This window comes from Arachis hypogaea, chromosome 11 (genome assembly GCF_003086295.3).
Source record: "Arachis hypogaea cultivar Tifrunner chromosome 11, arahy.Tifrunner.gnm2.J5K5, whole genome shotgun sequence".
Classification (NCBI taxonomy): Eukaryota; Viridiplantae; Streptophyta; class Magnoliopsida; order Fabales; family Fabaceae; genus Arachis; species Arachis hypogaea.
This window is the reverse complement of record NC_092046.1, coordinates 101113481-101126940: the sequence shown is the minus strand read 5'-3', so window position 1 is coordinate 101126940 and position 13460 is coordinate 101113481. Positions and strand designations below refer to the sequence as shown.

General features: G+C 35.8%; 1 protein-coding gene across 1 annotated transcript; it reads left to right on the top strand.

Moving 5' to 3' along the window:
- The first annotated feature begins 4794 nt into the window (after positions 1–4794).
- LOC112722321 (FKBP12-interacting protein of 37 kDa) lies at positions 4795–11707 on the top strand. Its single transcript, XM_025773309.2, has 13 exons — positions 4795–5168; positions 5258–5368; positions 5546–5613; positions 5706–5742; positions 6541–6628; positions 6746–6810; positions 6909–6986; positions 7746–7793; positions 8437–8490; positions 9004–9165; positions 9452–9521; positions 10693–10748; positions 11274–11707. Exons 1-13 carry the CDS (start codon positions 5142–5144, stop codon positions 11400–11402), a joined length of 993 nt encoding a protein of 330 aa, XP_025629094.1. The 5' UTR covers positions 4795–5141; the 3' UTR covers positions 11403–11707.
- Positions 11708–13460: the final 1753 nt, after the last annotated feature.

Below are 13460 nucleotides of genomic sequence, written 5' to 3'. Positions count from 1 at the left end.
GATAACACTGCAGGACTAAGAAGCAAAGGCATTATGATTGTACAAACAAGTGGTGTTGCTGGATACATTGCATAAAAAAATAAGTGGCATACCAAACTTAGTGTGACACTTTCTCTTGGAATTGATGCAAGTATTGATGACTTACGTCATATACCTCTTTCTCTTATCTAAAAGGACCATAGAATTGGTAAAATCTCATTCAAGTGATGCAATTATATGAACTATATGATGAATTTATGGGACATTACTTTGAAATAAGTTTTGCTTGAATTTCAGGTGAAAAGAACAATAAAGGATGAAAACATGGGAGCACCTCTGGCGCTGCGTTTCTTGCAAAGAGCGCTACGTTCTCCTGCAGTACCATATATGACCAGGATAACGCTACGCTCGCCTTCAAGAGCGCTACGTTCTTCACCCAAGAAAATTTGGCTAACGACGCGTACACGTGGCTGACGCGTACGCGTGGAAGTGGCATTTCTGAAGGATCATGCGAACGCGTGGAGAAAGCGGCAGCGAGAAAGTGGTATTTTTGAAAGGCCACGCGTATGTGTGGGAGGAGCTACGTTCTTCACCCAAGAGCGCTACGTTCTTCAACCAAGAGGGCCTGCGATAGTTTTCAAAGTTGGGATTAAAAGTTTGGCTAGCGACGCTTGATAACGAAAAAAAAATTAATTCTCCGTTAATAACTACCGGCAAGTGCATCGGGTCATATCAAGTAATAAAACTCACTAAAGAGTGAGGTCGATCCCATGAGGATTAACGGATTAAGCAATCAATGGTTGATTGATTTTCCTAGTTAGACGGTTCATATTGGAGTAATAAGCAACAGGAAATGTAAATTGAACAAAAGTAAAGGAAAGCAATAAAGTGCAGAGAAGTAATTGACATAAATGTAAAGTGTAAGAAAGTAAATGACATAAAGTAAATTTAAGAACTAAAAATAAAATGACCATTGGGATAGAGAGATATTGAGCCCGACTTACAAAAAAGTCGGGACTCAAGAAGAGACACTGTTCATACCCTGGCCCAAACCTAAAGCCACGCCCAATAAGGACGAAAGGACCAACTTTGGAAGGTGGCCCCTCATCCCACACCCGACCTCTTTGAAGAGATCAGACACCAACCAAGGAGCCCAGCTCCACTTATCCAACGCGGCAGGTTACTGCTTCTAGAAGCCATGACTAAATCTCTATCTCCTTCAAAAGATAGCTCCCAAGATATAAGATAAGATATAGGATGGAACTACTCCAACAAGGGTGGTTATCTACTCTACTATAAATACACTAACACCGCTCAGGTATATTCACATTCTAATCTACGAAAAACCTGCCTAAAGCCCTTGCTAACTTAAGCATCAGAGTTTCTTGCAGGTACCACCCTCCACCTCCTCACGAATAACTCAAACAGGCGGCACCTCGGCACCAAAGAGGTCGGACGCTGCCACCACAAAGGATCTGGACCTCACGTTCAGGCCCAAATCAACGTTTCAGGTAACCCTCGAAACACACACACACACATATATTTCACTTAATAATAATGTTTAATAAAATTATTAGAGATTATTTTTAATATAATCAAAAGATGTCTTATTTAAAAAAAATATATTTGTATTAAAAAAATATTTTAATTTAAATTTTAAAGCATCATTATTCATTTTACTTATTTTTAATGAAAAGAGTGTATTAATATGCTAGTTATTTGTTTTTAAATAAAAAAGTGTATTAATATACTAATGTCATCCTTTGTATGTACAAAGTTAAGTTAACAATAACAAATATTGACATATAATAAAAATAAAATAGACAAAAAATTATTATGTCTAATAAAAAAAAGGGTTAAATACTAAAATCGTCCCTAAGGTCTAGGGTGAAAATCAAAATTGTCCCCGACCTTTTTTTGTTATTAAAATCATCCCCAACGTTATAAAATGTTATAAAACCGTCATTTTGTCCATAAATAAAATTTTTCGGACAGTTTTGCCCTTAAACAAAAATTAAAAAGTCTCTCCCCCTTCACCACTACCCTCTGCATTATCATCACCATCACCATCACCATCGCTACACCATAACCACCAACAATTCAGCAACACCAACAGCAACAATCAAAATCAAATCAACAAAAGTTTCAAATTAAACAATTCAGCAATCATCCTCTGTATTATCATCAACCCTCTGCATTATCATCACCATCACCATCGCTACACCATAACCACCAACAATCCAGCAACACCAACAGCAACAATCAAAATCAAATCAACAAAAATTTCAAATTAAACAATTCAGTAATCATCAACTATAATTTTAGATCCAAAATTAGCAACAACATAAATTAAAAAATTTAAAAAAGAAGTACAAGATGAACAAGAAACCAGAAACCAGAAGAAACCACAAGAAGAAGAAACCACAAGAAACCAGAAACCAGAAACCACAAGAAACCAGAAACCAGAAACCGGCGAGGAGCAGCGGTGACGGCAGCAGCGAAGAGTGGCAGCGTCCGTGAAGACCGGTGGCGGCGGCGAGGACCCTTCCCCCTCTTCTTCCCGAAACCCCCCTCCCCCCTCTTCTCCCTTCGCGTTCCCTTCCCCTTTCCCCGAGGAGCAGAGCGGCGGCAGCAGCGAAGAGCGGCGGCGGCAGCGAAGAGCGGCGACGGTAATGAAGACTGGTGGCGGCGGCGAGGAGAGTTTCCCTTCCCCCTCTTCTTTCCGAAACCCCCCATCCCCCCTCTTCTCCCTTCACGTTCCCTTCCCCCTTTCCCCGAGGAGCAGAGCGGCGGCAGCAGCGAAGAGCGGCGGCAGCAGCGAAGAGCGGCGGCGGTAATGAAGACCGGTGGCAGCGGCAAGAAGAAGAAGAAGAAGAAGAAGAAGAAGAAGGAGGAGGAGGAGGAGGAGGTGATGGTGGTGCGGTGCGGCAGGGCGGCAAGATGGCGGGCGGCGGTGCGGCGGTCCCCTTCCCTCCCCCTCCCCCTACCCCCTTTTTCTCCCCACTTTCTTTCTCTCCCCACCCGCTTCTCTGTATCTATCCCTTTCTTTACTTTCTTTTTTATTTATTTTATTTTATAATTTTTTTAATGAGGGATAGTTTGGTAATAAAAAAATAAAATTGGTAAAAAGGATGATTTTAAAGCGTTTTTGAACGTTGATGATGCTTTTAATAATGAAAAAGGTCGGAGACGATTTTGATTTTGACCCCAGACCTTAGGGACGATTTCAGTACTTAACCCTAAAAAAATATTACAAATTTATCTGTATATTAATTTTTTTAAACTAAAATATTCACTTTTAAAATTTTTGAGAACTAATTTTAATAATTATTTATCAAAATATAAATTAAAAACTAATTTATCTATTAAAATAAAATTTTAAAAATTAATTTATATATTATTTTTTTTAACTAAAATGTCGGGTTTTAAAATTGGCAAATTCTCTAGTATAGACATACACAAATATCCATACCTATGGATTCTGATGTGTATGGAGAAGGGAGTGACACGTGGAACAAATGCTTCTACAGTTCTGCTCTACATGAGGACTTGCATTCCGAAAAGCCTGACAGCACAGTGACTCAAACAGGAGAGATCAAGTGTTGTTGGAGGTTTACGTTAAGATCAATGTGTGATCAACGTGTGGTTAATGTGAGTTTGGTAATTATGATTTGAGAATGATTTTTGGTAAATGGGCTGAAGTTATTTGGGCTCATTTAGGGCTGTTCATTCTTTGTGTTACATACTAATTGGACGAAAGAAAAAAAACCATATTGTATGAACTATTGACCCAAAGCAAAGAGGTGATACTACAATGAAAATGGCAAATATATCTTCTCATAAAGGTACTTTGGTTAAAAGTGTAGTTTATTTATTTAGCCACACTTTAAACAAAAATTATACTTTTATATATATCAAAATCTAACCATACAATTCATCATTCAAGAGTCAAAAAAATATATTCACATAAAGACAATTATAAAATTTTTATTTAATATTCAAACAAAGAAAGACATAAGCCATTACAAAATAAACGAGAAGGAAATGACACACTGACACAGTATTATAAGAAGATACAATCTCCTTTATCATAAGGACTAAAATGTTTTACTAATTTATATTATAATAATATTTTTTATTTTTGAATCGGTGACAGTTATTTTATTCTTCTAAAAAAAGAAATAATAATTAACACGGTACAAAAATATGTAATTTTTTATTTAACATATATTATATGATTAGTAAAAAATATAAAAAATAATTAAAATTTAAGATATTAATAAAAAAATATTTGATGTTACTAATAATATTATTATAATAGTAAAAATAATAATAATATGAAGTGTATGTATTATTATAATATATTTAATTTACTTTATTTGCTATGGAAACATGAGGAATGTTAAATTTTTTACTAAATATTTTGGAGAAATTTAAAATTTTTTGTATTATATAAGTTTAATCATCGTAATATATTTATAGCTAACGTAATCAATTTTATTTATTAATAATTTGACTATATTAATAATAAATATATATTTTATGTTATGTAACTTTAATGATCGTAATATATTTATTGTTAAATAGTCAAATTATTACTAAATAAAATTTATTATGTTAACAATAAATATATTACGTAAATGAACAGCCTCAAATGATATTATGTTAACAATAAATAATATTATTAATATATTATGTTAACAATAAAACTTATGTTAACAAAAAATAAACAGCTCTAAATGAGCCCAAATAACTTCAGCCCATTTACCAAAAATTATTCTCAAATCATAATCAGTTAATCACTAAACTCACATTAACCACACATTGATCTTAATGTAAACCTCCGACAACACCTGATTTCTTCTGCCGTGCTGCCAGACTTTTCGAAATGCGGGCTATTATGTAGAGTATTTGTTCCACGCGTCACTCCCTTCTCCATACACATCAGAATCCATAGGTATGGATGTTTGTGTATATCCACACCAGAGAATTTGCCTTTAAAATTTGCCACTCATTTGGTAACTCCGTAACTGTATAGTTAGTGTGTGTGCCTGTTTGGTTCGCACTCTGGTAACAGTTAGAACTTGGAAGTACTCCAGCTTCAGCTTTGGCTTCTTCTGAGTTCTGATCTTCTCCTTCCCTATCTAGGGTTTTTGAAATCAATGGCTTCCTCTCCTCATTTCGATGATGTAAGACACTCTTTCTTTTCAAATTTTATTTATTCTTCCCGCACTCTATCTATGAGTCTTAGCCCTCACTTCAATTTTCTCAAGCGCAGCAAGACTTCGATTTTGAAGGCGGATTTTCCGGAACGCGTTCTGCGGAGAAGAGGCCCTCTCCTGATTATGACGACGAATATTACGATAATGATCCTTTCGCACCCAAGAAGGTAATCAAATATAATCCACTATAGTTTAGTTTATTCTATGTGATTCTGCGTTACATGTTCTCTAATTAGAATGTTCTATGTGGAAAATGGAATACGTTCGTGAATTGTACATGACTCGTTGAAGGTTGGGAATTCGTTTTCTAAAATTGTACTCTGTTCTGTTTGTTATTGGTTCAGGCAAAATCAAAGGCTGAAGAAGCTGCTTCTGGTGTAACCACTGGAATGATATTGTCTCTTCGTGAGAGGTATAACGAAATGTTAGTTGTACTGTGTTCAGGTTTCTCTGAGGATATAATTTGAGCCTAAACTTCTTTCCGTGACTCTTTTTTTCTGGCAGTCTTCAAAACTGTAAGGATACCCTACTCACATGCCAAGTACGTCTTACTTTTATGAATTCAATTACTCAAAGTTGATATTCTCTTCTTGATCGAAGTGGTTTGTAGTTTGTAATAATGTTGGATTCATTAATGCTTCAGGAAAATGTAGCATAGATATGGTTACATATTATGGTCATTTTGCACGAGATAGGGTATGTATGTGTGTGTATATTATATAAAATGTAAAACAGTAAGCAATAAAGTAATTGAAGCATATTATTATATGCAATTTTTATGATGTTGTAACTTCAAGTTTTTATCAAAGTATTAGGAAAGAAAGCAATACCTCAAGAGGAATAAGATTTGAAGAAACGAAGTAGTGTTTTATTTCATTTATAAGTAAACCAAATAGTGTACTTGTCAAATTTTATGATTTGTAAGTACTAACTTAGATTTAGGCCTTTGGGTACATATGCTTGTTGTAATGTTTGACCAACAATTATTCACATGTACCTAGCAGAAATTGGCACTGGGTACATAGTCGGTATGAGTAGGACAGGCATACTAAAAATTAGGCATTTAGGATTACCTAGGTTTCAGTGCTTCACGCTTCATGGTGAAAAGGTTCACGTTTATTATTTTGATCATTTGATGGTTGTGGGATATGGTGTCTAATGTTTGAGTCCCCTGTTAGGGTTGAGTAAATTCCCATAGCAGACTACCAGAGAGCCCTGGCCATAATTTGTTGAAATTGTGTTTTTTTCACTATTATTTTTATTTTCAATTGTCATATCTTAGTTTGAATTGTACCTTTTCCTTTTCTTAGAAACTTGATCAGATCATTCCATATTTCAGAATGAACTTGAGGCTGCAAAATCTGAAATTCATAAGTGGCGCACAGCTTTTCAGAATGAACCCTTCATACCTTCTGGGACCACTCCAGGTTAGTTTATACCTGGTGTTTTGCAGGTGACCTTTGTATGTTATTCTAGATCTAGTTCTATTACTTCTTTGGTTCAAATATATCCCTGATCTCTTCTGTTATCTTTCTTCATTCAAGCACCCAAATTGGCGATTAACTATCTTCAAGCCCTGAAATCTTCCGAGGAGTCTTTAAAAGAGCAGGTTTGGAATTGAATCTTTCATATTTTTCCCCTTAAAAATTATTCTTTATCCACTGATCAGGGTTCATTGATTCCTTTCACTGTTTCATTGATTGTTAGCTTGAAAAAGCAAAAAAAAAGGAAGGTGCATTCTTTGTTACTTTTGCAAAACGAGAACAAGAAATAGCAGAGTTGAAGGTAGGTAATATACTTAAAATAGGGTTCCGATGCTCTTTAACAGAAGTTTTTAACTTGTAAAATCTTAGATGATGATGACTTTCATACGGTCTTGATTGGCAGTTAAATATCATGTCTACACTGCTCAACATTGATTGACTTATCCTTTATAAGTTAGGGGTCTGTTTTCATTCTTTTTATTGATAAGTGGCTGTTTGGAAAAGAAGGAGATGGAAAGGAAGGAGATACCCACTTCCTTTGAGAAAAATTTCATTGGAATTTGGAACTTTAGATTGGGGAGTGGTGCTTTTTTCTTTCTTTCTTTCTTTCTTATTTATTTATTTATTTAAATGAGCTCTTCAATTGCCTAATTGGTTAATAATAGTTAGCTGTATGGAGAAGTCATTATACCCTAGAAATGTTATTTATTCTGACCATAGAACCGGATAATGGATATACTCTCTATTTAGCAACTAGCATGAAGTAACAGCAAAAGGGTTGGGATGAACTGGTTGTAATATTTAAGTATTGTGCTTTTGATGAGAAAGTAGAATGTCCTTAAAGGATAAGAGGCCAGAAATTATCATGTATTGTGTAGGTGTATGAAGTGTTGAATTGCAATAAGAGCTTGAACTGATCCTATTGCTTGTTACAAATTTTCATCAGAAAGTTTAAAGCTACATGCACTTTAAAGATATAGGGTTATGTATTAAGACTTTATCTACTTTTAGAAAACTTTTTTCCCCACTAAAACGTATATGCCTGTCTGAACTTTTCCAGTCTGCTGTGCGGGATCTGAAAGCTCAACTCAAGCCAGCAACGATGCAGGTATTGTTTTATATAATATAATTTTTGCTAGTGTGCTTTCATCAGTATGGTTGTGTCTAAAGTCTTTCATGGTACATAGGAAAAGCTGCAATGTTTTAATTCCGAGTTACCCTGCTTGTAGTGGTTTTATGTACTATTTTTGTTGTTCTGTTCATTATTCTCCTTTAAACAGTGATATACCCAGGATGTTTACACTTTATGGCATGTATATATTGTTCACTAGATCTTGTATATAAGCTGACAAGAAGGTTGCACTCCAGATAAATAACTATGTGCTAGTATGCCTCTTTCTACTAAAAAGTTTTATAGAATTATAGCAGCCCTGGTAATCTGGTACTGGATCTAGGCATAGATCCTTCTGGATCATTACCCGATTACACAGTTACTGGAACTTGAATAATAATTATAAACAAATGAGGAGTAATGTACTTGCATTGGATCTGATAAAAGTGGGTTTATTATACTTATGCAACTCAATTTTCAATACTTTCTGCCTGTTTATTTATTTTTATTTATTTATTTATTTATTGAGCTATTCATGATATGCTGCTTTCAAATAATTTTGGCTGCATCTTATTGCCTTCCATTTTGACTTTTAGTTTTGCCCAAAGGTAGTCGTTGTTTGCATGATTTGAACTTTCAGGCAAGGAGGCTGTTACTAGATCCAGCTGTCCATGAAGAGTTTACTCGTTTGAAGGTTTGTTATTCAACTTGGTTATGAATTCTATTGCGTCAAGTTTGTTATTTTCAGAGATATAGAATCCAGGATGGATATTATGGCTCATGCTAGAGTCGTACTTGGAAAATGCTAGAGCAAGCTGTCTTGTTAGTTCTTTCCGGGAGAGTATCACCTTAGAGATATGGTGAAGAAACAACTAGTTATCCATTATGAGAGAGGAGTAATGTACTGTGTCTTATGTAGTGGTAGTTTTAGTCCCTTCTTCACTGGGGGAACTTATCTAAAGAGATTTCAGTATTTTGGAGGTAGCAAAATGAAAAAGGAGTCAAGATTAAAGAGAAAGTGGAAAAGGGTAGGCTTCATGCAAGCTTCACAGTTTAAGTATGGAGAACTTCTTAGGTGGTCCTAGATTGACACTCCGGATTGTACACCATCCATGACAATAGGATCCACTATTTAGTCAGTTTTTACATTGGTGAATGGTGATTACTTCTATGGTTGTTTCTTACATGGGTTCTCATTTGATCTTAGAATTTAGTCGAGGAGAAGGATAAAAAAATGAAAGAGTTGCAAGATAACATTGCCGCAATCAATTTCACTCCCCAGAGCAAGATGGGAAAGATGCTTATGGCTAAATGCAAGACTTTGCAGGAGGAAAATGAGGAGATTGGGAACCAAGCGACTGACGCAAAGGTGATGTTATCTTATTTTCTTGATGGTTCTAACGGTCCCTTCACCCCCCCCCCCCAAAAAAAAAAAAAACCCAACCCCCATTTTTTTTTGTTGCATACATGAGATTCTTTACCAGTGTTTCTGATATAGTTGTCATTGAGCTGATGACATAATAATCTATTATTTACTAGAGGTAATATTACTCATGCATTTATTATTGTACATAATTTATTCGGCATGGTTATTGCTGTGTCGATGGTGATGTTGGCATCTCCCCCCTCAATGTTTTGTTGTTCTTGATTTGCAGATACAAGAGTTAGCAATGAAACTATCATTGCAGAAATACCAGAATGCCGAACTGAGAAGTCAATTCGAAGGTTAGCAGCTGGATGATTTCAAAAATAAAAAATTGTATGCTCTGCCATTTTAATCTTCTTTGACCCTTTTTAGGATGAATCCTAAACAGGTTTGCCTATAAAAGTGGAGTTTATTGGAATCAAAAGTTATGCTAATATTAATCTACTATATTATCTCCATGCATTAGCAATTAAGTAAACTACCATTTCTATCTATAAAAGTTTAGAATATTGACAGATTTACCCACAAATAAACAAAATTACCATTTCTACGCATGAAAGATGAACTTTTGTTAACAAAACTACTCAAATCCTAAAAAATCATTTGAAATTCCTAAAATACCCTCTAATATAACCTAACTCTAACTTCTCGTTTTACTCCACACCACCACTCTCCTAATTCCAAACTCCACCACCACCACTCTATTTCAAGAGCTTCACCTTCCTCAACAATGATCTTCTTGTTCCTATCATTATCATCTGCAAGCGAAGCAAGTTTATTAGCAGCTTCTGCCCTATCGTTCAATTGACCCATTTGAACACTAGCAATGAAATACCATACCCAAGACAGAATGAGTCGTTGTTGGCGATCGGAGGGAGCGAGAGGACAATGCCGCCACCGCCACCTACATCCACGGTAGAGCCATCAGCGTCAAGGATGCAGAGGAGCCAGCGCATGTCATCGATGGAGGCTTCGAGGTAGGAGAGGACCTTGCGGAAGTCTGCGGCGGAGACGATGGTGACGACACGGCGGAGGATGGAGTGGTGCTTGCACTTGCGGACGAGGGAGAGAACGCGGTCGAGGTTCTTGGAGGCTTCGGCGGCGACGTGGCGGATGGGGCACTCGTAGAGGGGGACCGTCGGGGGAGGAGGCGGCGGAGGTGGCGGAGGTGGCGAAGTGGACGAGAGGTGACGTGGTGTAAAAAAGAGATTTGGGTGGAGGTAAGGTTTGGAATTGGAGTGATCGTGTGGAGTAAAAAGAAGTTAGGTTATATTAGAGAGTATTTTGGAAATTTCAAATAGGTTTTTAGAGTTCGTGTAGTTTTGTTAACAAAAATTCTTCTTTCTTGGGTAGAAATGATAATTTTATTTATTCATGGTTAAATTTGTCAGCGTTCTAAACTTTCATCGGTAGAAATGGTAATTTACTCTTAGCAATTTATGTAATCTTAACCTCTAAACTTGACTACAGGACTGCAGACACATATGGACGGACTGACAAACGATGTTGAAAGATCCAATGAAATGGTTTTTTGCTTATCCCTACTCACATACTTTAATGTCATACTTTAATATTATTTTAAAATATCAATGCACTGCATATTCTCCTCTGCATTATACACTATTTGCTTCAGAGTTTCTGACGGAATAAACCATTTTTGTTTAGTCCGCTTATACTTAAATCTCTATGATAGAGATGAATACTAATAGGGAACAAATAATATAATATACATTTATATGGACGTACTATGTTGCTGGTCAAGAAAGATCTAGAACGGTCCATGGTGGAATTCAATTAGGTTATTTGATTCATGTAACTGATTTCACCTAATCAGATAAGACTTTATTGTTTTGTGTTGGTTCATAATGGGAGAATCTCCTCTTCCCCATATATTTGGATAAAAGCCCAGAAATATATGATGATTTGAAATTTCCTTGTGCTGAACTTTTGTGGAGTTATATATAAGATGCTTAAGAGCTTAACCTAAATATTGAGTACATTGTACCAAAGAAAATCCTTGAGTACGCATAGCTTAGTGGGTTTTACTGCAGGTTTTGATGTTGCAAGAGAAATTAGAAGACAAGGATCAAGAGATCCAACGGCTGAAAGATGAATTGCAAGAGAAAGGCTTCATGGATGAAGGGACAACAGAAGCCGCATCTAAAGAGAGATGCCATTAATGCAGTGCCTATGGAAAATGCTGAATAATGTGCCACGTTAGCTTAATACGGAAAGTTTTTGTTGGGAACGGTTGCTCCTCAAGAATCCAGTTCACTCATAGTTGTATATCGAATTGAATTCATGATTTTGCAATGCAAAAGTGATTTTGGTGCTGCAACATGTAGCGTTAGAATCCTCGTTGATTCTGTCATTATTTTGCGGTGTTATCGTACTTGCAATTCTGATCTGCTGAGCGTTAGTCGGTACTCCTGCATAAGCACAGGCATACTTATCTAAATAAAGTTATAATTTTAATTTTATTATACTTACATTTTGCATAAGTGTTTGATTTAGCGTTTCATTTTAAGTAACAGCTCTATTTTTACGACACAACAAAATTATTTTATACTGTTGGGGTAGATTATAACGCATGAATACACACATAAATGCTCTGAAGTGAAAAAAATGATAATCTTAAAACGGAAAATTCTACCGTGCTTATGAACGTTTTCAGCATAGTATGCTGACTTTGCGTGGCAATATGAAAGATCGACACGTGGGGTGGGAATGGTTGTGAGACGGAACAGGAGAAGTAACCCGTTTTGCAAGAATAATTATGCGTAGTAGTTAGTTTTATAATTAGTTGATAAAATAATTTAAAAATTAAGAATAAAAAATATTTAAAAATAAATATAAAAATTTTATAAGTTATTTAAACGTTAGAATGTATAAAATTTATAAATTTAAATTAAATAAAATATTTAAAAAAAATTTAATTATTTTATTGGTTTTTATAGTTTTGTAAAATTTTTAATTAAGTTCTTATATATTTTTTTTTAATTAGATTTTTGCATCAAATTTTTTTTTCAATTAGGTCTCTTTTAGCAGTAATTAGTTTAATTTTATAGGGACCCAACTAAAAAAATAATTGGTACAAAGACCCAAATAAAAGAAAAAAAAGTGTAGGAACCCAATTAAAAAAAAATTGGTGCAAGGACTCGATTAAAAGGAAAAAAAGTATAGGGATCTAATTAAAAATTTTGCGTAATTATAGGGACCAACAAAATAATTAAACCTAAAAAAATTTATTATATTATTATTATGTGTAACAAAATTAAGATAAACATTTATAAAGTAATTAGAGGTAATGACCAAATCAGTACCCGAAAGATTCAAACGCTGACATTTTTGTATCTCACTATTGTTATTGACAAAATAGTCCTTAAAAGATTTTAAAATTTGACAAGCGTACCCACGAGTTCGCCGGAACACATCTCCGGCAAGCACAGTGCTGACATGGCCACTACGTTTTGATGACATGGCAAAAATTCTCCCCCACCCTAATTCTTCCTTTCTTCCTTTCCAACGCACCTTCTTCTTCCCCCTCCCCAACGCACCCCCCTTTCCCTTCCTGAATGCACTCTCCCCCCTCCCCAACCCTAACCTTCCCTCCCCCTCCCTAACCCTAATCCCCCATCCCCAACGCATTTCCCCCCTCCTCAATCCAAAATCCCCCTTTCTGAACCCAAATCCTCTTCCCTTGCCCCTTTGAATTCTAATCCCCTTCCCAATACAGTATCTCACACTCTCAACTCACTCTCCCCCAAATAGCAGTGGAGTTCAACCTTCTCAGTCTTACAGAGCCAGTGTCATCGACACCGCACTGTCGCCATCTCGTCGTCGGGTCTTCTGCATCTGCCAGTGTCGTCTGTCTCCTTCGTGGCATTGCGTTGTTTGTGCGCCTTCACTGCTTGTATCTGCTTGCTGCTAGCCCCCAGTCGCTGCCATGCCTCCTCTGTCTGGGTTCCATCTTGGCTCCATCGTGTCGTGCCCCTCTGTGTCTGGTGTTCTTCTTCTATTCTTGCTTTGGTGGTGTTTGTATTAAGTTTTATTTTATTTTATTTTATTTTATTTTATTTTGATTATTGTATATGAATTTGTTTGTTTTCTCTGAGTTTTATTGTTATTAATCTTTTTGAATAATAATTTAACCTAAAAATTTGAGACAATTCATGATTTGGGGCAACTCTGTTGATGTTGAGGTTGTTGTTGCTGTGAATGGTAGTGTTGAGGAAGGG